Below are 23,681 nucleotides of genomic sequence, written 5' to 3'. Positions count from 1 at the left end.
ATTACCATTATAGTCATCATCCGTGGTGTGAACGTGCCTTGAAAGGTGAATTATCACAGAAAATGTTTTCATTTCAATTAACTGTCTTGCAAATACTTTGTTCGGCATTTTAATTACGGTTTAGTCTCAAGTGACACAAATGTTCACTCATGTGAGGCCATTGGGCATCTTATCTTGGCACATGGATCAGAACATTTTGTAAAGTGAATGTTTCAGGGTCTTGTATGCCATGTAGTGGATTTTATTCACTTAATTCTGCTTTATTCCCTTTTAGCTTTGAAAGAATGGACAAAAAGCTCCACATTTGGAAGAAAAGCCTGGCGGGCGCTTAATCTTCGGGCACGGATCGGCCTTCTGACGCCTTATGCCAATCATGGTTAGTGTTTTGCTGCCGACACGGGGTTTCCTGCCAATGGTCAGGCCCCACATCATCTGATCCACAGCAACCCAGCCACCCTACACACCCCTGGAGCCTCGCCGTGTTCCTGCCACCGCTCCTCTCCTCTCCTCATCCCTCTACCTTTCCGCACCCTCCCTCCATCCACACCCGCGGCTCTCTTCTCCCCCACTGCCCGGTGCTCTCTCACATTCCTCAGGTCTGCACACAGAGCCGCATTGTGTGTGTGTCTTAAAGAGCACACAGTCAGGGCTCATTTCGGACTCACACACATCGAACAGGGTGTGTGCACAGTCGCACCGATGAGTACACACACATACACATATCCCTTCATAAAACTAATAGACACGCATTCATGTGCGCACACGACCACAAACACACACACTGATTTTCATACGTGCACACTGTATACACACTCATCTACATACACAGGATGTCTCACACCGAGGCCGAGATTCCAGTATCCTTCTTCATTTTTTACTCTTTCATGCTTCGCTTTTTGCAGTTTGATCTTTTAATCCCTCGAGCATTGCAATTTTTCTCTTCTCCTCTGTTCCCACAGTGGGATAAATGATATGGTAGATGTTTTATTGTGATTGAATTGAGGAACAGTTACATAAAGGAACTAAACTGGGGAAGACACAACAAATACATCTGTGATGGAGAATTCTTTGCTAGTTTTAGCAAAAAAACAAGTCAAGCATGCCACTTTACAGTTATATGTTCAAAAGATCAGTATTTATTCAACAGATAAATTATATATGTGAAGTGTTATTTTAGTATCATTCATATACTATTATATTATTTATTTATATTTTTAATTAGTTTATGTGCTTTTGTCAGTTTTGTTGGTTCTTTTTTACAGTTTTATTTTTTGTAATTTTAGTATTTCAATATATTTATTTCTTATTTATTTATCAAACTTATTTATTTTCAATTATTTGCCATGGCAACATTTCTAATTTTCATTTAAGTTTATATATTTATTTTTCAGCTTTCTTTCAGTTATAGAAAATAATGTAAGCTTAGTTTAGATTTAGTGAGTTTTGAAGGTTACTTGATTATTAGTTGATAAAGTTGACACAAGTTTAAGTTAGAATTGTGAATTTAAAACAAAATGTTTTTTGTTGTTGTTTCAAAGCTGTGATTCGCAGTGATTTTGGGGGAAATCCATAATCAGCATGTTCATAACTGTAAAAAATTTCTAACCTCCCCAACTCAAAATTTTCTAGTGACTGGTCACATCTTAATTTTTCAATTGGCCCAAGTGAAATTCTGTAAATGTAATAATGTACAGAATTTCACTTGGGCCAATTGAAAAATGTAGAAAAAATTTAGGGGAGTTGGGGAGGTTAGACATTTTTTACAGTGTAAGAATGTTGGTATCCAGACAGTTGACAGTAACCATTGATTTCCAAAGTATTTTTTCCTACTATGGAAGTCAATGGCTACCATCAACTGTCTGGATTATTTTGTGTTCAACAGAAGAAAGAAACTCATACAGGTTTGGAATAACTTGAGGGTGAGTAAGTGATGCCAAAAATGTTTATTTTTGGGTGAACTATCCCTTTAATAACCTCTTGCAAGAATATGGAAGTAACATTGAAAATCCAAACTCTACATATCTGCTGCATCAGGTATGAACACCCATGGTTCTTATACTCGCAGTATTTCGATACATAACATTATCTTGGGTTTTCAATGGTCATGTGCAGCCTGGTGGGTCTAAATCTTTCAAACAATGAATGTATTTTGGTTCTCCAAGTCTCTTTTCTGAGCAAAGGCCATTCTGATGCACTTTAATACAAAGGCACAGGGCGAAAGCCCTCCACTTGCCAGGAAAGGGCAACGAGGGGAGGGGGTGGATGGGTTTTGGATGGAATTGTTCTTGAGACAGAGGAGTGGCGGAGTTTTTTTCCTCTTCTTTCTCAATGGGGTGGGCTGGGGGCCTGATATGGCTCGAATTTCAGCGCTCATGGGGGTCGGGGTTGGACTCACGTTTTGGGATAAACTAAGATTCATAAATGCGCCAGTGAACATAAAACCGCGGAGCTCTGACAGACGCGGTGGGTTCTGTCTGTGTGTGCCTGGCGTCGGATCCTCCCAAACACATCCACATCCACTTAAACACTCGTCGCGAGCACAGAGTTGCCGCTCCGCCGGATCTTCGGCGACTTTCACCCCTGAGGACCTGCATGTCTAATCTTTAGACATGTTCAGATTAGTGGATTCACGGACTCTCCTGCTACTTGTAGCAACGCAATGCGTTTTGCTATCCCTTGTAAGATGTCAACAAGAAGATGACCGTAAGTTGGAGTTTTTCACATTGAAATTCAAAGTATTCTGCTAAAAAATTGTACAGTGTTGCCATGGTGACTTGAGAGGAAAGTTTGGAATTGATCAGTTTGATTTGCGCGTTTCACCTCTGGACTGTGGGATGCTTTTGCTCTTTGTAAAATATAAGACCTGAAGTACATGCAGTATGCTTGTATTTTAAGTCTAAGTCTGCATATATTTAAAGTTTGAACGCAGTCTACACTGCAAACATGCGATGCGACGCACCAGAGCCTTCTGGTTTTCGCGCGTCAGTCACGCGCAGTGGAGACTGAATGACAGATGCTGACGTTGCGCGACAGGTTAACTCACTGAAACGCTTGTTTTTATTAGTTTTCTACGTTTAAAGTTAAAGAACAAAACAGTTAAACTATTTATGCATGTATTAATTTTTGGCATTACGTATGTATGCGTTTTACAAACGTTTGCAAGAGGTTACTAGCAACAATACGCTGCTCGAGCACTTTCTGCTGGATAGGATCAGTGTCAACAGTGAATAAACATTTCCTTCTCTCATTACTTATCACTTTAATATAGATTTCCACATATATGACAGAAAAAGTGTCTGATATAAAACGTTTTAAAATAGTTAAGTGACATCGATTGCGTCCACAAAATTAGGTTACTGACAGAAAAAAGCAAACTCCCTAAAAGTTGCTGAACAATTATGATTTCTTAGTTGTAATGCTAGAAAAACTTATTAGATGATAAAGCAAACTTGCTTTCGATACTAGCCAATCTTCAATATGTGTTTAAAGTGCGGAAGAAATATTGACAATCTTTGTTCTCAGAGGAAATTCTGCCAGTGTCTCGATCTGAGGAACCCTAAATGATTCCTAAAGTGTATATAATATATATATAGGCCATTAATATCCACTAGTGACAGAGCTGTTTCACTCAAGATTAGGAGCAAAGGTTCCTACACGGGTTCAAACGGTGCACCATTAGCACATGTGCAAAGTGTTTAGAAAGCAAAAAATATTTCAGGTTTAGTTCAGGGGATTTGGCGTTGATTAAAGGAGATTTGGGGAACTAGGTTTGGTGGGTGGAAGGGGAGGGGGTTTCTGGAATGTTGTTGGAATGACCAAAACATCACACTGACAACCTCAAAGGGACTCAAGCATCTTGGAATGAGAAAGATTATGAACTGTGAGATTTGATCAACTTTGAAGCGATAGAAGAAAAATCACCCAGATGATGATATCCTTATGCTCTTACTGTGAACAAGGAAATGTTAATTACACTGAACACTTGTTTAGGCTGGCCTATATTTGCACCCAAGAAAAGTGGATTTTCCATATTTACAGAATTAAACAGCTATAATTGCCTCATTCATGTACATTAGGGCTGCTGGGAGTTAAAGTCAAATTACACTTTCATATGAAAGTCGAAACACGTCAAGGCGCTCTGTGTGTGTGAGGGCTGTCCTTCCCTACCCACGAGGGTGTGTTTGCCCTGGTGGTAAGTGAGACCATTAGATCCAGATGGGGCTTTCGAGATGGGTGTGTTTGCATAAGGCACCAGGCTGTCAATGCAGCCCTGTCTGTGTTTGAGAAAGCCCCATTCATGGCTAGTTTAGTAGATTTGGGGTTCAGTTACAAATCCACAGACTACAAGAGCCCACATTTTACACCAGGGTGTCAGATATGCACCCTGCAAATATTGCTAGCTAGTGTTGCAGTGAATGTATAATCATAATGTAACCAGATGTCAGCCACAAGTGGGACACAAATTTGAATATATATAATAGAACATATTTTATATGTATATATATAAAAGAAAATATTATATATATATATATATATATATATATATATTATATATATATTATATATTTTATTTTATATAGATATACTAAAATATTTCTTAATTATAATATAATAATTATATTAGGAAGCCCTTACAACTTTTTTCAGGAAGGTTTTTTATTTTATTTTAGTATGCTTGAAGATGTGTTGCTCACCTGTCTCTCACCCCCATGCACTCCATTCTGTCGCCCCCTTCTGGTGGCTGCAGAGGAAGAGTTCGGCAGCTGCATCCAAGATGGCCAACAGTATGCAGACCATACTGTATGGAAGCCAGAACCATGCCGTGTCTGCGTGTGCGACTCTGGGGCAGTGCTGTGTGACGAGGTCATCTGTGAGGACCTGAGAGACTGTGCCAATCCCATCATTCCACCCGGAGAGTGCTGTCCCATCTGCCCTGCCGAAACCGACGAGCCTATCGGTCCGCTCTCTGCTTATCTTTTTGCTCATCATACCTGTCCCGCTAGCTGTCTGCTCTGAGTTCTGTAACTATGGCAACAGCCGCACATACCAGACTACAGCCTATTCAAGTTGGTCATGTGATTTGGTTCAGAACTCAAAGCAACATTCAAAGGGGAAGAAAGCAACACTTTTAAGTTTTACGTTTGCTGGCTATGGCTAAAATGGGCCCACTTTACATTTGACTTTGATAGTAGGTTGTTGTTGTTTTACAGAAAATAATCCAATCTTTCCACCAGTTTGCTGTGGAATCTATGATTTTTAGATATTTGGTCGATACTACAAAAAATACAATTAATTATACTGCTCACAAATAAGCTTTGAGCTAACTTATTTATACTTTAGTCTCATAATAGCCTACTTCATTCTGAGGATGATTTGTCTTCCTTCTATAATATAATAGCATTATATTATATTTATTGTATACATAAGTAGTTCAAATAGATTGATATGAAATAGAATTTTTTTTTTAAGTGGACTCACCTTGGCCATAGACTGTTTTAGTTCGGAAAAGCTGAAAAACAAGATTCTTTGAATGAGAAGTCATAAAACTACCTCTTTCAAAACAACCTACGAAAAATTTAGAAGTGTTCTTTCAACTTTTTAATGCACTTTCTGTTCATTTTCATAAAATGTGTTTTTTGCTGCTCTACAGATATACACAATAACAAGATGAACATAGTTGTCAAAATTTTTTTTTTTTTTACCTAAACATTTTAATATACTCTGTCTTACTGTAATCAGATCATGGCACTGATACAGAATGAGTTTTCTCTAAATATTTATTAAAATGTTTTTATTTTAATTTACTTAGCAACATATAGCTTAATAATGCTTCTAATATTCAACTATAATGCACATCATGTTTTAAACTGATCCTCAGCTTGCACCTTAATATTCTGCTTTTAACAATTTAACCGATGCAGATTGGGAAGAGAATGATGCTGTTTTGGTACACGGCCTAGTGGGGTGCCGTTGAGTTGGAATTCTTTCAGCAGGGAATAGCTGTTCATTAGTGATTACAGTAACACTGACTGTCTGACTGGTTTACCGTCCTCATTAGGAGTCAGAATCAGCTGAATACTTCATTCACGGTTGTTTTTTCCTGACCCTTTTTGTGACCCCTAATTTTTTGATAATGAGCTTGCAAGTGTTGTTCTAAATGTATTAGGCAGATGTTATGACTCCAGACAGACAGTTATTCTGCAACATTGGTTCTTATATATATTTTGTGAATACTTGCTAATTGATAGAATGTATACATAGAATTCCTTCTGTGTCTAACTGTCAATCTTTATTATTTTCCCTTCATCCTGTGACCTGATTCAACAGAGTCAATTGGTGCAAAGGTGAGGTCTTGACATGACTTATTCACTTATCAAGGTCGTTATTTAAGAAATACCTAATATTCTTAAGGTTTAGGTCTTAAATAAGTTCTTTCTTACTGTCCACAGGGACAGAAAGGAGAACCAGGCGATATTGCAGATGTAAGTCATTTCACTAGTAAACAACTTTGTGTTTTAGAATGATTTCACCAAATTGTAAAAACTGGAGTTGCTAAATAATATTTATTTATTTGTTTCTGTAGGTAGTTGGACCAAGAGGACCTGCTGGCCCAATGGTGAGATTATAAACACACTTTGGTAGTAGATTTCTGAATAATTTGTAATGCTGCGTTGTGTTTCTCCACTAGGTGGCTCTCCTGAACGTTTATTTGCCTATTGTTGCAACTTTCTTTCGAGTTCTTGAGTTCACTTCAGAGATTGTAGATAAATTGTTTATTGTAGATAAATTATCTACTACTTTTCTTTTCTTTCTTTCTGTGATTTTAGGGACCCCCAGGAGAGCAAGGAACACGTGGTGAGAAAGGACCTAAGGGTGAGAAGGTAAGACATTTTTTTCATTCTCAGACTTGTTAGGTAAAGTGATGTCAAACCTTATTAGCAGTTATCCGGGTACATTTAGGGGGCAGTGGACACACTCTGCAGGAAGCTGTCATGTGAAAAGGCTTTAGTTAATCTGTTCACTCTCTTTTCTTTTCCACTCATATGCCCTGTTTTCCCCCCTCCTCTTAGGGAAATCTCGGCCCAAGAGGGAGAGATGGTGAGCCTGGTACACCTGGAAACCCAGGACCCCCCGGACCCCCTGGGCCACCAGGACCTAATGGACTTGGAGGAGTACGTCTCTCCTTTTCCTTCATCTGCTTGCTAAATTTGTGTCTGCCTCTTTCTGGGTTACTGTAAGTGTGTTTTTCTGTGTGTGTTTGTGCAGAACTTTGCTGCTCAGATGGCTGGTGGTTTTGATGAGAAGGCAGGAAGTAGTCAGATGGGTGTGATGCAGGGACCAATGGTGAGAAAAAACAGTGTTCCCACTCTGAAAACATATATATGTATGAAATAACTATTAAAATGACTTGGCACATCACATCTGTTTTAAACTCATTTGGAATTAATCTCACATTTTAAAGTACTCAGTTTGGCTTGGCTAATATGGAACTTTAACAATATGTCAGAACAAGATAAATATTCATAGTTATTATAGTATGTAGGTTTTTAATTCACAAACTGCCCCCTTGTGGAATGGTCTGGATAGACATGAGCTGCATTTGTAAAATACAATGAAGAAATGAAAATAATGCAAAAACATGCACAAATGAATAAAACACCTGAAATTTCAATATTTAGGATTGAAATAAGCATAGGCCTCTATTTAAGGTGCTGCTTTGTTATTTTACTTCTTTCTGTGATTTCAAATGAATCCATTGCATCCATTTATCTGGGTCAAAGTGGCCAATCTGCATTTAACTTTATCTTTTTCTGCAGGGTCCAATGGGTCCCCGTGGTCCTCCCGGTCCCTCTGGAGCACCTGTAAGTAAATGCACAATCATTTATGTTCATATAATCATTTCATATTCCCAATTTATTGATAAATAACAGAAGTTATCATTGATGAGACAGATATGAGTAAATGTTAGAACCCACCAACGCCAACTCCTAACCCCACACTGTCATTTATTTCCATTCCAGGGCCCACAAGGTTTCCAAGGCAACCCTGGAGAGACTGGTGAACCCGGCCCTGCTGTGAGTGTCCCAAATCTTGCTGGTTTAGAGCACAAGCCTACACATATGACACATTCATAAACACATTTATATACCCACATACATAATGGCTAACACAGATGACACATTCATATGCTCATTGACAATGACATGGCTTTACAGACAGCAATGGTAAAGTATATTTACTAGGACACAATGCAAGGTTAATACATTTTTGGTTTATTTTAGGGTGCCCTTGGACCCCGTGGCCCATCAGGGCCCCCTGGAAAACCCGGAAGTGATGTGAGTAATTTTTGCCATTGGCTTGATATTCAACCTATTCCAAATAGTGAAACTTGACAGATATTAACTAATATGTCTATGCCTGTTCTCTTTCCAGGGTGAGGCTGGCAAACATGGTAAGCCTGGTGAGCGTGGACCCCCAGGGCCTCAGGTAAACAGCCAGCATGCAACAGTTTTGGTCACTTGTTAGTATTCTGATGATGGTCATACAATCTTATATAATACAATTTATTCAAATATGCAACATAATCATTGAATGTTTTTTTTTCCATTTGACAGGGAGCCCGTGGATTCCCTGGAACTCCTGGCCTTCCTGGAATCAAGGGACACAGAGTGAGTTTCAGCGGAGACTGGAGTCATTTGTTTCTCTGTTTGTTTATTTCTGTATGCATCTAACATCTTTGAATGTGTTTGTAGGGACACCCAGGTATTGATGGAGCTAAAGGAGAGTCCGGTGCCGCAGGTGCTAAGGTACAGCAACATAAAAAACAATCAGTTTTTAGCCAAAACACCCAACTCTTACAGATAAAATCTGTAAAAGTCACATATACTGTCTATAGTTACAGACTGCAAAGTGATGGACACTGCATTTAAAAGTTTGTGGTCAGTACAGTCTACAATCATATCTGACAAACAGCCTGTAAGAATATACTGCACACGGGTTTCATAGGGCATCAGAATTCTAACAGACATTTATTAAATTGATGTAGTTGTAAGGCAATATTGTTTGCAGATATGCTTTGGAACAATATATTTATTATTAAACAATTAAATGTATTATTTAATGTAATATTTAATTTAATTTCTAATGATATTTTATATGATTAATATATTTTAAACTATAAAGACTACTATAAAGACACCAGACCTTAAGAGAAACTGAGATAATAACATATTTCCCCTAATCAAATATTACCTGCTCATTTATACCCAACTCTTAGATAAAAGATAAATTATGTAAAAGTCACATAACACACTGTCTATCATTTCTGACAAACAGCATGCAAGAATAAACTGCACGCAGGTTTCATAGGGCATCAGAATTATAATAGATTTATGTAGTTGTAAGGAACATATATATTGAATAATGTCACACTTAATATCAGGTGTATTTAATTATTATGTACTTACATCAGATATAAATACAATGTACTTATTGTGTTCACATTGTATTGCAAAACACTTTTGCTGCTATTGAGGTGGGGTATACGGGTTAGTTTAGGGAAAGATTTGGTGGTACGTTTAGGTTTAAAGGGATACTCCACTTTAAAATGAAAATTCTGTCATCATATACTCACCCTCATGTTGTTTCAAACCTGTATGAATTTCTTTCTTCTGATGAACAGAAAGGAAGATATTTAGAGGAATTTCAGTAACCAGACAGTTTCTGGTCTCATTGACTTCCGTAATAGGAAAAAAATATACTATGGAAGTCAATGAGACCAGAAACTGTCTGGTTACTGACATTCTTCTAAATATTTTCCTTTCTGTTCAGCAGAAGAAAGAAATTCATAAACGATTGAAACAACATGAGGGTGAGTATATGATGACAGAATTTTCATTTTAAAGTGGAGTATCCCTTTAAGGCTGGGTTAAAAGGGAAGGGAAGGGTCAACAGTGTAATTATAGCTGTAATTACAGAAAAGAATTACAGATGTAATAACATGCAGGTAATTATAATAATAGAAGTACAATGTAAAACATAAGTGCATTGTATCAAATGATTAATTTAAATGTTTGTACAGAAAGACAACTAATATAATTGAATTGATTTCAATTTATTTTATATATAAAGATATTTTAAACTATGAAGACTCCAGACACCAGACCTTTAAGAAACATTGAGGAACATGTGTTACCTGCGCAGATGCTAAATGGGCTAATTCATTTGACTAATTTCTGAGCAAATTATGCAACAGAATTGTCTAATCAATCTCTTCTCTTTTCCTCCAGGGTGAGGCAGGTTCTAATGGTGAGAGTGGTGCTCCTGGACCAATGGTGAGTACCTAAAGTCAGAAATGGCCTGATGATTCAATAGATGTAGTTTTCGGACACTGAAATAGTGCATCTTACTCTCTCCATCCTATTTTCTTTTTTTATTTGTCAGGGTCCACGTGGTCTTCCCGGTGAGAGAGGTCGTCCTGGTGCAACTGGTGCTGCTGTAAGTGAACACTCAGATAACTGGCCAAATTAAGAATACTATATATGATCAAAATTTGTGTAGCTGATGGTGGCTTCAAACTATAATGATTCTACTTATGTCTGTCCATAGGGTGCCCGTGGTAATGATGGTCTGCCTGGTCCTGCTGGTCCTCCTGTAAGTGCTTTTTCTTACTTTCTCAAGTGCAAGTTCTCAGATAATTTGGTTTTACTTCATTAATGCTATGGCTATTGTTAACTAATAGTAAACCCATATGGGTTACATAGAGACATCAACATGGACAGTTATCGATATATATAAATATATTGATTCAACTTGATAGCAAATGATTTCACACAATATTTAGTCAAATTATTTTACAATTTTACTTGAAAAAATCTGAAAGTGTGCATCATCCACTTACAAATCAAAGAATGTGTAGGGTGCACAAGAAATAAGCATGCCTCTTTGATCATTTGTTGATGTTTCTGTCCTCAGGGTCCTGTTGGCCCTGCTGGTGCTCCAGGTTTCCCTGGATCCCCTGGTTCTAAGGTAAAATACCCGTCATCTACAGCACTTCTGTGAATTCCTTACCATTCTCAAATTTAAACATTTGAAGTATAAGAAATACAATTAGCCTTGACAATGAGATGTGATCTTTACTCCTGCAGGGTGAAGCTGGTCCCACCGGAGCTCGTGGACCTGAGGGTGCACAAGGACCCCGTGGAGAAGCCGGAACACCTGGATCACCTGGACCTTCTGGTGCATCTGTGAGTAAACTTACAGATAATATTACAAGCAAAATATTTGATTTTCTTTGTCATTGTATACAATATATACAATATTTTGGATTTCAATGGTTAAAATTAGTTTTTAAATATTAAATGTTTACACTCTGCAGGGTAACCCTGGTACTGATGGTATTCCTGGAGCCAAAGGATCTTCTGTGAGTATATCCACATAATAAAAAAATGTCTTTCTCTAATTTCTCTGTAATAAAATAAAATAAGTTTTTTAGCATACAATTTTTCATGTCAACTTTAACACTCTGGTCACACTGTTGCAGTGAATCTATTGTAAACAACAATTGATTAATTTCCCCTTTGCAGGGTGCTTCTGGTATTGCTGGTGCCCCTGGTTTCCCAGGACCCCGTGGCCCGCCCGGACCTCAGGGGGCTACTGGACCTCTTGGGCCTAAGGGACAATCTGTACGTAATCATATTCTGAACCAATTTAAAAATAGCTCTCAGTGTTTTCCAGATAATTATTTCATATAGAGGATCCGGATAGCACAGGTTACTGATTATTCTACCAGTTGAGGTTTGCCATTGTACTTATTGAAAACACTATTGTATTTATACAGGGAGACCCTGGTATCCCAGGATTTAAAGGCGAGGCTGGACCCAAGGGAGAGCGTGTAAGTAACCCACATCATACTTATCATCAGCTGTCCTTTCTATTGTATCCACTTTAAAGGTGCCATAACAATCATATGAAATATTGTAGCAAACTAATCAGGCATATTTTTCTCCTAATTGCACAGGGTGTTGTAGGACCTCAGGGTTCCCCTGGGCCATCTGGAGAGGAAGGAAAGAGAGGACCAAGAGGAGAGCCTGGTTCTGCCGGACCTCTCGGACCCCCTGGAGAGAGAGTATGTATCATATCCAAATGAGTTTTTCTGATTCACAGAATGATAAAGAACCACACTAATAAGTCCATATGTGTTCTTCCTTATTAGGGAGCTCCAGGTAACCGCGGATTCCCTGGTCAAGATGGTCTAGCTGGAGCAAAGGTTGTTGATTTAGACTCATAGTTGGTTACTCAACTACTTAACACATGTATTTCCTCCTGATTTCTGTACTCAAATGTTCTGTCCTATGATAGGGTGCACCTGGTGATCGTGGTGTTCCAGGTTTGACTGGACCAAAAGGAGGGACTGGAGATCCTGGCCGCGCAGGCGAGCCTGGTCTTCCTGGAGCCAGAGTGAGTCATTGTGGTATTTCTTGGATTTATCTGAAAACATAATATTTAGATCAATTTAGATGATCATGACTTTACTCAGCAGACATCAATCTAAAATCTAAGCTTTTATGCTTGTTGCTTTAAAGGCTCAGTGCATTTTTCACCATTCATCTGTTCCTTCCTCTAACAGGGTCTCACTGGACGCCCTGGTGATGCTGGACCTCAAGGAAAAGTTGGAGCACCTGTGAGTATCTATACAATTTAAAGCACTTTTTTTTGTCACTTTACAAGTAAAGAGTTACAGACTGCAAAGTGATGTACACTACCATTCAAAAGTTTGTGGTCAGTACGATTTTTTTTTTTCATAGAAAGAAATTAATATTTTTTTCCTTGAGGGACACAGTTTCTTTCATTTGTTGTCTCTTTAATTCACACAGCTTCAGAGTTAACCATTTTTAAAACATCAGAATCCTGAAAAACATATCACAGCTTCCACAAAAATTTTAAGCAGCACAGCTGTTTTCAACATTGATAATAATAAGAAATGTTATTTGAGCACTAAAATCGTTAAAAAAAAAAATCGTACAGACCCCAAACATTTGAACGCTAGTGTACATTTTACCTTAAAAGTGACTAAATATCTTTTGGGTACAAACGATATTCAGATGCTAATCGGTGCATTTCAACATAGTTCAGGGCAATCTTCAGCGCTGAAGATGTTTTATTCATTGTAGGGTTCCGCTGGTGATGATGGACGCCCTGGTCCTCCTGGGCCTCTGGGAGCTCGTGGTCAGCCTGGAGTGATGGGATTCCCTGGACCTAAGGGAGCCAATGTAAGACCATTAGAGTATTTCTGCAAATTAACTACAAGGGTTCATATTCATGTCCATAAAAGTGGGTGGGAAGTGTATGTGTTGTATTGAAGGGACTGTATCTCTCCCACACAGGGTGAACCTGGAAAAACTGGAGAGAAAGGACTTATTGGACGGTCTGGTCTTAGAGTAAGTCATGTTACAACAGATTTTTTTCATGCATATTTTTTTTTTTTCAGATATCCTCAGATTTGTCTCTCTTTGTTTTTTCTTCTATTAGGGTTTGCCTGGTAAAGATGGAGAGACTGGAGCTGCTGGTCCACCTGGCCCTGCTGTTAGTATTTTGTCACATCACTCACAATGCCTCAATTTTTTTAATTAATCAGTAATCTTAAAATCCCATTTGTAATAATTCCTTGGATTTTTAAATAAATTGTGATTTCATTGTGCTTTAAGGGTGCTGTTGGTGAGAGAGGAGAGCAAGGTCAGCCTGGTCCATCTGGCTTCCAGGTACAATTACACAACACAACTAACTGCGAAAGAGGGTTAAAACACTTTTTGAGTGAATAAGTGTAATTATCAGGGTTTTGTAATATTTACTCTAATTTTTGCACAGGGTTTGCCAGGACCTACTGGAGCCCCCGGAGAGCCCGGTAAACCTGGTGACCAGGTAAGGATCACTTAAGATATATGTTGTTATTCTCCATTTGTGCTGTTGTGATGTTATTAGTGATTTTAACTATCCTGACTATGCTGATTTTCTTCCTCTCTATAGGGTGTTCCTGGAGAGGGTGGTGCTGCCGGTTCCACTGGACCAAGAGTGAGTTCCTATCCTGAACTAACAAGATTCCCAATTTGCAATTTATGCAAATCAGTACAAATGACTAATTATTCATTACTTTGCACAAAAATAACTCTTGCCTGTGCTTCTCTCAGGGTGAACGTGGTTTCCCTGGTGAGAGAGGAGGTGCTGGCCCTCAGGGTCTCCAGGGACCAAGGGGACTTCCAGGAACTCCCGGAACTGATGGACCTAAGGTCAGACCCAAATCACATCTGACTGAGATTGTGCTCTACTATTAAAAATTTAAATCCTTAAACAGTCAAATGAATACATAAACTACCATTTATGGACTATTATGCTTACCACGGCTGCATTTATTAAATCACAAATAGTAATACAATAAACAGTAATATTTTGAAATTCAACTACAATTTAAAATAACTATTTTCTACTTTAATTCCTCCAGTTGTACATATACATATACATTAACTGCCTGGAGTTACAGTAACTATGAAATAAATTTACATTTGTTTAGCAATCTCTTTAATATTTTGTATTAATTTTACAGCATACACTTTTTTAGTTAAATTTTTTTAAAAGCTCAATTTTTATAACTTATAGTTTTATAAATAACTTATATTTAACTCAATAACTTATTTTTTTTATAATAATTCTTTATAAATATTTGTTTACTTCCAAGTTAAAATAAAACAACAACAACAACAACAGATTTTCAATGTGGTCTCAAACTTTTGGACCCCATCCCAACACCCTCAACACAGCCAATCTCTCAAACTCCTACTCATGTTTCTGCTTGATTTCCAACAGGGTGCAATTGGACCAGCTGGTGCTGGTGGAGTTCAGGGCCCTCCCGGTCTGCAGGGCATGCCTGGTGAGAGAGGAGCTGTTGGAATCTCTGGAGCTAAAGGTGACAGAGTAAGTGTCTTTAGAAATGGTACAACCCCTCCTCTCAGTGATTACATCAACCTAATGTCATATTACTTATGAACAGCCTACTGAATGATTGAATGACTTATCGAATGCCTCATTTACTAGGGTGACAGCGGAGAGAAAGGACCCGAAGGTGCTCCTGGCAAAGATGGTTCAAGAGTAAGTGCTATGTATACAGCAAATGTAAGGAAATTGCTTGCATTTTTCTTACTCATTATAAGTAATGATGTTTCTGTCATTTTTTTGTCAGGGTTTGACTGGTCCAATTGGTCCACCTGGTCCTTCTGGTCCCAATGGCGCAAAGGTGAATGTCTCATCCCTGCTGTGGTCTTCCACCATTGAGTGTATGCTGAAATGATTTGAGGGTATTGTTTAATTCACTATTCTTTTTCTTCTCTCACAGGGTGAAACTGGTGCCATTGGCCCAAATGGTGCTCCTGGTTCTCGTGGTGCCCCTGTAAGCAAAACATTTGTTACATTTTTATTCAATGTGATTAGTGTAATTCATTAACATTACAACTAGACAGCAAAAAGAAGTTCTAATGGAGTTTGTGGTTTTGTCAAGTGTGTAGTCTAAAGGTTATCTTCAGTTTTCTTCTTGTTTATTATTCTTTTGTCATCATGTTAGGGTGATCGTGGTGAGATTGGTGCACCCGGACCTGCTGGCTTTGCTGGACCCCCTGTAAGTAGAAACACTGTTACAAAATGCGCACAATTGTGATGGAATATTATAGACTGTCTTTTATCATAAAATATAATTTCCATTATAAATTCATTAAAATAAAAATGAAAAATAAAAACAACCAATTAATAACAATGTGAATATAAAGGGATATTCTGTGAGACACAAATGCTAATACAATACAAATTTACCCACTAGCACCATTATACATTGTTTTATGCATTCCTTTCAAAATAAAATATTTTCTGACATGAAAAGGTGGACAGATTTGACAGAAATGCCAAGGCATTTTAAAGAGCATCATAAAAGGCAAAATTATGAGAAAAACAATGTGCCAATTAATGTCATCATTTTCACATCTATTGAACATTCCACAGATTTGCTACAAAACTTAATACTCTTTAGGTACAATGTACAAAATGTACAATTCTCTGTTGCTACAATTTGGCCTTTCTCAAATAGCCCAGTGGAATGTGAAATAATCAAGTAGGGAATGTCAATTTAGTATTTAAACTGAAATTTAGAGCATTCAGTTATGAGAAAGCCAAAACTGGTTACAACCTTTCATCTCTATCTCTCCTCAGGGTGCTGATGGCCAGCCTGGAATTAAGGGAGAGCAGGGTGAGTCAGGACAGAAAGGTGATGGTGGATCCCCTGGACCCCAAGGACCATCCGGAGCACCCGGCCCAGTGGTAAGGGTCTTCGCCTCAGCATCTAATGCTACTTTGAGGCATTGTCACTTTGTAAATCAGTTTTACACTGATACTCAATTGAAAGAGGCTGTTTTTAGAAAGCAGTTTGGTTTTGGTTATTGCCACATGACATTTTCGAAATCTTTGTCATTGTCTGCATAAATAAATTGAGAGTTTAGCATAGTGCATCAACTTTGTGCTGTTTTTACCTGGATGAAATGATCATATTTGGCTCATCAATGTTCACTGCTTAATTTTAGGGCCCAACTGGTGTTACAGGACCCAAGGGAGCACGTGGAGCCCAAGGAGCCCCTGTGAGTTACTAAATAAGTAAATTAGTCATGAGCAATTTGTTTTTTAATATTTACTAGTTCCTTTGAAAGTAAAGATATTAGACTGCATTAATTTTTCTAAACAAAAATATGTTCCTCCATTGTAGGGTGTCACTGGTTTCCCAGGTGCTGCAGGAAGAGTTGGACAACCTGGCCCCAATGTAAGCCCCTCAAAATCACAGACATTTCTCTGTGGTTCCTCCATAATTAGTTTAAATTGATAGACTAGACTGTATTATCCAAATCGAAAATCAAAATATTTTTTCACTTATTTTTCCCTCTCCTCTCAGGGTAACCCTGGTCCTGCTGGCCCTGCAGGTTCTGCTGGTAAGGATGGTCCTAAGGGAGTTCGTGGTGATGCTGGTCCCCCAGGCAGAGCAGGAGATGCTGGACTGCGTGGACCTCCTGGTTCACCTGGAGAGAAGGGAGAGCCTGGAGTGGATGGTCCTGCTGTAAGGCTCAGATTCATACATGCCCATTTTATCACCCAAGGCAAATTTGTCTGGTGTATTCAGCACAGCTCCATTTTTTTACTTACTGTATTCCTAATTTTTCTTCTCTCGCTATTTACTGTGTAGGGTGTTGATGGTCCTTCTGGCCCTGCTGGTCTTGCTGGTCAGCGTGGTATTGTTGGTTTGCCTGGTCAGCGTGGTGAAAGGGGATTCCCAGGACTCCCAGGACCCTCTGTAAGTAGATAAACCCACAAGAAACATAATTTCCACTTGAAAATCCCTCATTCTTTTACATTTTAGCATAGACTTTAGTGTTTATCTATCGGTTTCACAGACAAGGCTTAAGCAAGTCCCAGACTAAACTGCTTTAACTGAAAGCAACTTACACTGACATATCTTAATATATGTCAGTGCCATTATTTTGTCTCAAGATGCACACCAGTAATGTTTTGTTATAAGGCACGTTTATAAAAGCTACTTAAATATCTTAATTGAACTAAGGACTAATCCTGGCTAAATCTAAGCAACAACCAGGCCATTAAGTATTAATATTAAAAATGCCTCTTTTAATGGGCCACTTACATATCTTTAGCTTACATCATATCTAAAGATTTCAAAATCATTATTAAGGACTGATGGTGATATAATTAGATACTGATGGAATGTCCCTAATCTGACACTAATGATTTGTACCTCAGGGTGAGCCTGGCAAACAGGGAGCATCTGGTTCTTCTGGTGACCGTGGACCTCCTGGCCCAGTTGGACCTCCTGGATTGTCTGGACCTGCTGGCGAGACTGGGCGTGAGGTAAAAAACACATGCATGAAAAAAACAAGGCAAAACTAGACTGGATTCATCTGACTCAAAAGTAGATCTGAAGTGAAGTTCAGATTCCTCCAATATATATATAATACAACTATATCAAGACCAGATCTCACTCATCTGTTCTGTTTGTCTTCAGGGTAATCCTGGATCTGATGGTCCACCTGGTAGAGATGGTGCTACTGGTGTGAAGGTGAGGAAACAAACAAACACATATAATACATTTTTATTGCCCTCTGATCTTTGTAAATCACAAAGAAGTCTAAAAAATTCCATACAAGTAAACAATAATATTACTATTTACCACATACACTGAGGTCCAAAAGTCAAGTTAACTTTTTTCGTATTTTTTTTTTCATTTCTAAATTACTGGGGAAAAATGATTTTTTAAATGACTTATTTAATATATAGTAAATGTGGTTATTTGGCAAAATGTTAAATATTTCTTTTTCATTTTAAGTAATTTCTCTGTCTAAAATTTTGGACAAAAATGGTGGCTAGTCCATACACAGATGGATTTCCAGCCAGCTGAAACACGTAATGAGTTTTGTTTGTTCTTCTCTAGGGTGAGCGTGGTAACACTGGCCCGATTGGCGCTCCCGGAGCTCCTGGTGCCCCTGGTGCTCCTGGCTCCGTTGGTCCAGTTGGCAAACAGGGAGACAGAGGAGAGAATGTGAGTACATAAACTTAAGAAATCTAATTTTCAATAATACAAACAATGTATCTTCTGGATACAAGAATGCATGACATTTGCATCTAGGGGACAGAAACACAAAGCAGTAATATATTTACTGCTTGCATGACAATTATTGCCACCATTATTCAAATCACCAATGATGACCATTCTGATTACCTCGATTCTGACACTCTTTGTTAAAATATCACAATTATCACCATTATATCTTTGGATAAATTCTACAGGAAGCTGCTTGATTTCATTTATGGTCTCAAATTTCAATCAACAAAACCCTACTAATTGTGTTAATCAAAACACATTAGTGTTACATCATTTCCCCCAAGAAAAATCACCTGTAGGATGATGTGCAAGAGACAAGAGAAAGCTAAAAAGCTTTAGAAATGTTTACCACTTATATTACATGAAGTAATTTTATTTATTATGTATTTACCATCTTGTTTACTTTCTTAAGGGCCCACAAGGACCTGCTGGCCCCCCTGGATCGGCTGGAGCTAGAGGCATGGTTGTAAGTACCTTTTATTAAGCTTGTATACCAAAACATAAAGCTAAAAATACTCAGCTTGAGCTTTTAAATCCTCAAAATAGCCATTTTCAAAATATATTATGCTTACAATGTATAGCTAAGAAGAAAATACAGTAAATTGACCAGAAGAGTTCAGTTTCTTACTCCTAAACTCCATTTAGTTAAAATGCAAAAACTGTCCTTCATGTGGTAACATCTAAATGAACTGGTTTAATTCAAGTTAAACATGTTATTAATTTAAAGTCACATTTAAAGTCATTTTTGTGGCTTTACTGTATATCACGTTGTAGTTGCTCACATGTTGCTGGACCTTTTCCATTTCTCTGCATCAGGGACCCCAAGGACCTCGTGGTGATAAGGGTGAGGCAGGAGAAGTTGGAGAAAGAGGTCAGAAGGGACACAGAGGATTCACCGGTCTGCAGGGTCTGCCAGGACCTCCAGTGAGTCTCATTTACAAGTCTTAGTTTTTACAAACAGGCTATAATGGTAAAGCAGTGATATGAGATAAGCTAACAACTCTGTTGTGTCTCCTCAAAAAAGGGTTCTCCTGGAGACCAGGGTGCTGCCGGACCTTCTGGACCAACTGGCGCTAAGGTGAGTGTCAGTTCTGTTGTCTTAAACTTGCTGAGAACCACAAATTAGAAACTTCAATGCTCAGATGGATTACTAATGGTGTCTTTAACCCATCTTATTTGCAATAGGGACCTTCCGGACCTGTTGGACCAGCTGGTAAGGACGGTTCTAACGGTCAGCCTGGACCCATTGGACCACCTGGACCTCGTGGACGCTCTGGAGAGAGTGGCCCAAGTGTGAGTGCAGCTGAAATATTCACAGACATTCATATCGAATGGAATATGTCTGATTAATTTTTCTTCCTTTCTGCTCTCTTTAGGGTCCACCTGGTAATGCTGGACCTCCTGGTCCTCCTGGTCCCCCTGGCCCTGGCATTGACATGTCTGCCTTCGCTGGGTTGGCTCAGACTGAGAAAGGACCCGATCCTCTGCGTTACATGCGTGCCGACGAGGCCTCCAGCTCTCTTAGACAACATGACGTGGAGGTGGATGCCACATTGAAGTCAATCAACAGCCAGATCGAGGACATCCGCAGCCCAGATGGCTCCCGCAAGAAACCTGCACGCTCCTGCCGAGACCTGAAACTCTGCCACCCTGAATGGAAGAGCGGTAAGAAATGAAGAAGAAATGATTCAGAGAAAATTTTACATTAGGAGAATGTTCATATGCATCACGACAGAGCTTCCAAATGCTCAAAACCAGGGGTGTCCAATCCAGTAGTGATGGGTCAATCATGAACCATCCGTTCATTGCGTCTGTCTCATGACAAATGAATGAAAGACTTGGAAGGTAAAGTAAATATTTATGTTCCCAATAAATTTTCTTTGGCTGTATTATAATGATTTCTTAATTCAGAATATGATCTAGATTGCGTAGATGTGTTCAGGGAATTTGGCTGTTAAAAGAATAACATATAAAGCCACTTAAATGAAAGAAATGACTCTCTCGTTTGATCTCGCTCATCAAAATGAACGAATATTTCGAGTCAGTAAAATGATCCGAACGTACCATCGCTACAATCCTGCTCCTGGAGGGCCACTTTCCTTCTGAGTTTAGCTCCAACCCCAATTAAACACACCTGTGCCAGCTAATCAAGGTCTTACAAGGCATACTAGAAACTTCCAAGCAGGTGTGTTGAAGCAAGTTGGAGCTAAACTCTGCAGGACAGTGGCCCTCCAGGACCTAGTTTGGACACCCTGACTCAAACAGTCAAACACACTTGCTTGATTGATACTCACTATTACTGACATTTGTTCATTTGAGCAGAGGAGAACGGGCCCTGTGACTGATCCTGGTTTCCCAAATGTTCATTTCTGTCACCTGATGGAGTTCATGTTTCTTGGCACTGTCGCTTTTGGTTGGAGTTTAAAAGACACTTAATATTCTGTAATATTATCGATTTGACTTTACATTGACATTATCGGATGAGAACAAAACCTGAACCGAAATGAGCTGAATAACGGCACAATTGTCTTCTGTACAGCTGAATTGAACTTGTTTCATAAATAACTGATGAACTTTACACAGTTAATGAACTGAACTCAACCAACACTGAACTGACATGAAGTGAATAATGACTCTATTGTCTTTTCAGCTGTCTTATTTTAGTTTGTCTCATATTTGATGAAGTTTGCATCAATTCTGTTATTTTTCTGTTTATTACTATGAAGCTGTTTTGAAACTATTTATATTGTATAAAGCACTATATAAATACAGGTGACTTGACTTGAATGTTTGGTCCCAATCCACAGGTGACTACTGGGTTGATCCTAACCTTGGTAGCAGTGCTGATGCCATCAAAGTCTTCTGTAATATGGAGACCGGAGAGACCTGTGTGAAGCCCAGCACTCCCAAAATCCCACGCAAGAACTGGTGGAGCAGTAAGGGCAAGGGGCTGAAACACGTGTGGTTTGGAGAGAGCATGAATGGTGGATTCCACGTGAGTATAATCCTTTCATTTTGGAGATGTTCACTTTAAATTTTAGTTATGTGACCACAAACAAAACTAAACATAAAAAGAAATCATAAAAAGTCTGTTTAAAGGTTTACAGTACCACAAAAAGGCACATTTGTATTTGATTATGAACAGTTGTTCCAAAGCCAGCCTGAGTCCTTGCAAATTCCAATCATGTGGTTGAGATCACAGCTGGTTTGGGGAGCTGTTCACAGTTCTGAATTTCTGTTGGTCCATGGTACTGAAAATCAGCAGGGACAAGGAGTTATGCTGAAATACTCCCTCCTTTCCAGTTTTCCATCTATTTTTCTAGTGTTACATTTAACATGTCATTGAAATTAATGACCAGTTTTTTAAGTAAAATAATTGTTTCCATCTTTTCTAACAGTTCAGCTATGCTGATAGCAGCCAGACTCCTAGTACTACCAGCATCCAGTTGAACTTCCTGAGACTGCTGTCTACTGAGGCCACTCAGACCATCACCTACCACTGCAAGAACAGTGTGGCTTACATGGACCAAGCCACAGGAAACCTGAAGAAGGCCGTTCTGCTGCAGGGCTCCAATGATGTGGAGATCAGAGCAGAGGGCAACAGCCGCTTTACATATGGCGTGATTGAGGATGGCTGCAAGGTGAATCACACCATATAATATACTTTTAATTACATTTTAATGAAATAAATGAAATTATACACACTACTGTTCAAAGGTTTAGGGGTCAGTAATCTTTTTTCTAAAGAAAATAATACTTTTATTCATCAAGGAAGCACCAGATTGATTAGAAATTACAGTAAAGATATTTATAATGTTAGAAAACATTATTTCAAATAAATGCTGTTCTTTTGAATTTTCTATTCATCAAAGAATCCTAAAAAAACATATCAGCTACTTTCATTGAGTAAATTGATTATGATAATAATAATAAATGTTACTTGAGCACAAAATCAGCATATTAGAGTGATTTCTGAAGGATTATGTGACACTGAAGACTGGAGTAATGATGCTGAAAATTCAGCTTTGCCATCACAGGAATAAATTACATTTTAAAATATATTAAAATAGAAAACACTTATTTTAAATTATAATAATATTTCACAATATTATTTTTTTACAAACAAATGCAGGCATCGTGAGCAGGCTTCTTTAAAAAACAATAAAAAATTTGTGTTGACCCCAAATAAAATAATAAAATATTTACACTACTTACATGGCTTTTTCTGCTGTCTTACAGAAGCACACTGGTCAGTGGGCCAAGACTGTGATTGAGTACAAAACTCAGAAGACATCCAGGCTGCCCATCGTGGACATTGCTCCAATGGACATCGGAGGAGCAGATCAGGAGTTTGGAGTGGACATTGGTGCAGTCTGCTTCTTGTAAAAAAAACAAAACAAAAACATATGTGGATTGAGATAAGACATGGAAAAATACCAATGACGAGCAATAACTGTGAGGATGCAATACACTCTCCAAATAACGAAATATGGAAGAAAAGAAAAGAAATCTGAAAATTGACGAAAGTTTTTTTTCTCTAAAACACAAAAAGTCGTGCTGTCCATGTTTAGTGTGCAGGAAAACCATCGCTAAATGGGATTGCCCCAAATAGTCTCTCCCTCTGAAATCCAGCCATGTTTCCCACAAGTCCTCAGTGCAGCGCCTCCTCCTGACGGGAGCCAAGAGGGGGACAGAACAAGTGAGCGCAACAAGAAGAATAAGAGATTCAATGAAAGACAGAAACATGGCTTGATGTCATCACATCCTGCAGAGGGTGGGTGGGTGGGTGGGTGATGCTGTACAGCGTCATGGCTGGATACCACAGTAGTCCCTCCCACTAAAAAAAACGGCCATACCCAGTCCCACTTCACCCCTCCTTCTGCCTCTTGACTGTGACTCAGAAGAAAACATCACATTATGCAAGATTTTGTGAAATGTTAAACCTGAGGAGGGAATAAGTTTATATTTACTGTGTATAATAACA

At 38.6% G+C, this 23,681-nt stretch overlaps 1 protein-coding gene across 3 annotated transcripts; it reads left to right on the top strand.

Moving 5' to 3' along the window:
* The first annotated feature begins 2,431 nt into the window (after positions 1 to 2,431).
* Positions 2,432 to 23,108, top strand: col2a1a (collagen, type II, alpha 1a). Of its 3 annotated transcripts, none has more exons than XM_084389579.1 (53): positions 2,432 to 2,703; positions 6,328 to 6,344; positions 6,450 to 6,482; positions 6,584 to 6,616; positions 6,828 to 6,881; positions 7,071 to 7,172; positions 7,267 to 7,344; positions 7,818 to 7,862; positions 8,022 to 8,075; positions 8,283 to 8,336; positions 8,434 to 8,487; positions 8,616 to 8,669; positions 8,754 to 8,807; positions 10,290 to 10,334; positions 10,444 to 10,497; positions 10,609 to 10,653; positions 10,975 to 11,028; positions 11,148 to 11,246; positions 11,378 to 11,422; positions 11,586 to 11,684; positions 11,840 to 11,893; positions 12,020 to 12,127; positions 12,215 to 12,268; positions 12,361 to 12,459; positions 12,629 to 12,682; positions 13,173 to 13,271; positions 13,386 to 13,439; positions 13,531 to 13,584; positions 13,707 to 13,760; positions 13,867 to 13,920; positions 14,026 to 14,070; positions 14,187 to 14,285; positions 14,860 to 14,967; positions 15,088 to 15,141; positions 15,233 to 15,286; positions 15,386 to 15,439; positions 15,611 to 15,664; positions 16,249 to 16,356; positions 16,617 to 16,670; positions 16,796 to 16,849; positions 16,979 to 17,140; positions 17,267 to 17,374; positions 17,839 to 17,946; positions 18,101 to 18,154; positions 18,527 to 18,634; positions 19,110 to 19,163; positions 19,514 to 19,621; positions 19,722 to 19,775; positions 19,883 to 19,990; positions 20,074 to 20,362; positions 21,505 to 21,692; positions 22,096 to 22,338; positions 22,937 to 23,108. In XM_084389579.1, exons 1-53 carry the CDS (start codon positions 2,610 to 2,612, stop codon positions 23,081 to 23,083), a joined length of 4,266 nt encoding a protein of 1,421 aa, XP_084245705.1. In that variant the 5' UTR covers positions 2,432 to 2,609; the 3' UTR covers positions 23,084 to 23,108. The 3 variants fall into 3 exon arrangements, with proteins under 3 accessions (XP_084245705.1, XP_084245706.1, XP_084245707.1); XM_084389580.1 differs by having other exon boundaries at positions 2,508 to 2,703; positions 6,450 to 6,486; positions 6,588 to 6,616; XM_084389581.1 differs by lacking the exon at positions 2,432 to 2,703 and adding an exon at positions 4,752 to 4,957.
* Positions 23,109 to 23,681: the final 573 nt, after the last annotated feature.

The sequence above is a fragment of the Rutilus rutilus genome (assembly GCF_951802725.1).
Source record: "Rutilus rutilus genome assembly, chromosome: 19".
Classification (NCBI taxonomy): Eukaryota; Metazoa; Chordata; class Actinopteri; order Cypriniformes; family Leuciscidae; genus Rutilus; species Rutilus rutilus.
Note: the sequence above shows the minus strand (reverse complement) of the source record. Positions and strands in the feature narration are given on the sequence as shown.

Coding starts and splice junctions, on each gene's coding strand:
- col2a1a (XM_084389579.1), top strand. CDS start 2,610: ATGTTCAGATTAGTGGATTCACGGACTCTCCTGCTACTTGTAGCAACG. Junction 11,247..11,377: donor CTGGACCTTCTGGTGCATCT/GTGAGTAAACTT, acceptor TACACTCTGCAG/GGTAACCCTGGTACTGATGG. Junction 15,287..15,385: donor CTGGTCCCAATGGCGCAAAG/GTGAATGTCTCA, acceptor CTTCTCTCACAG/GGTGAAACTGGTGCCATTGG.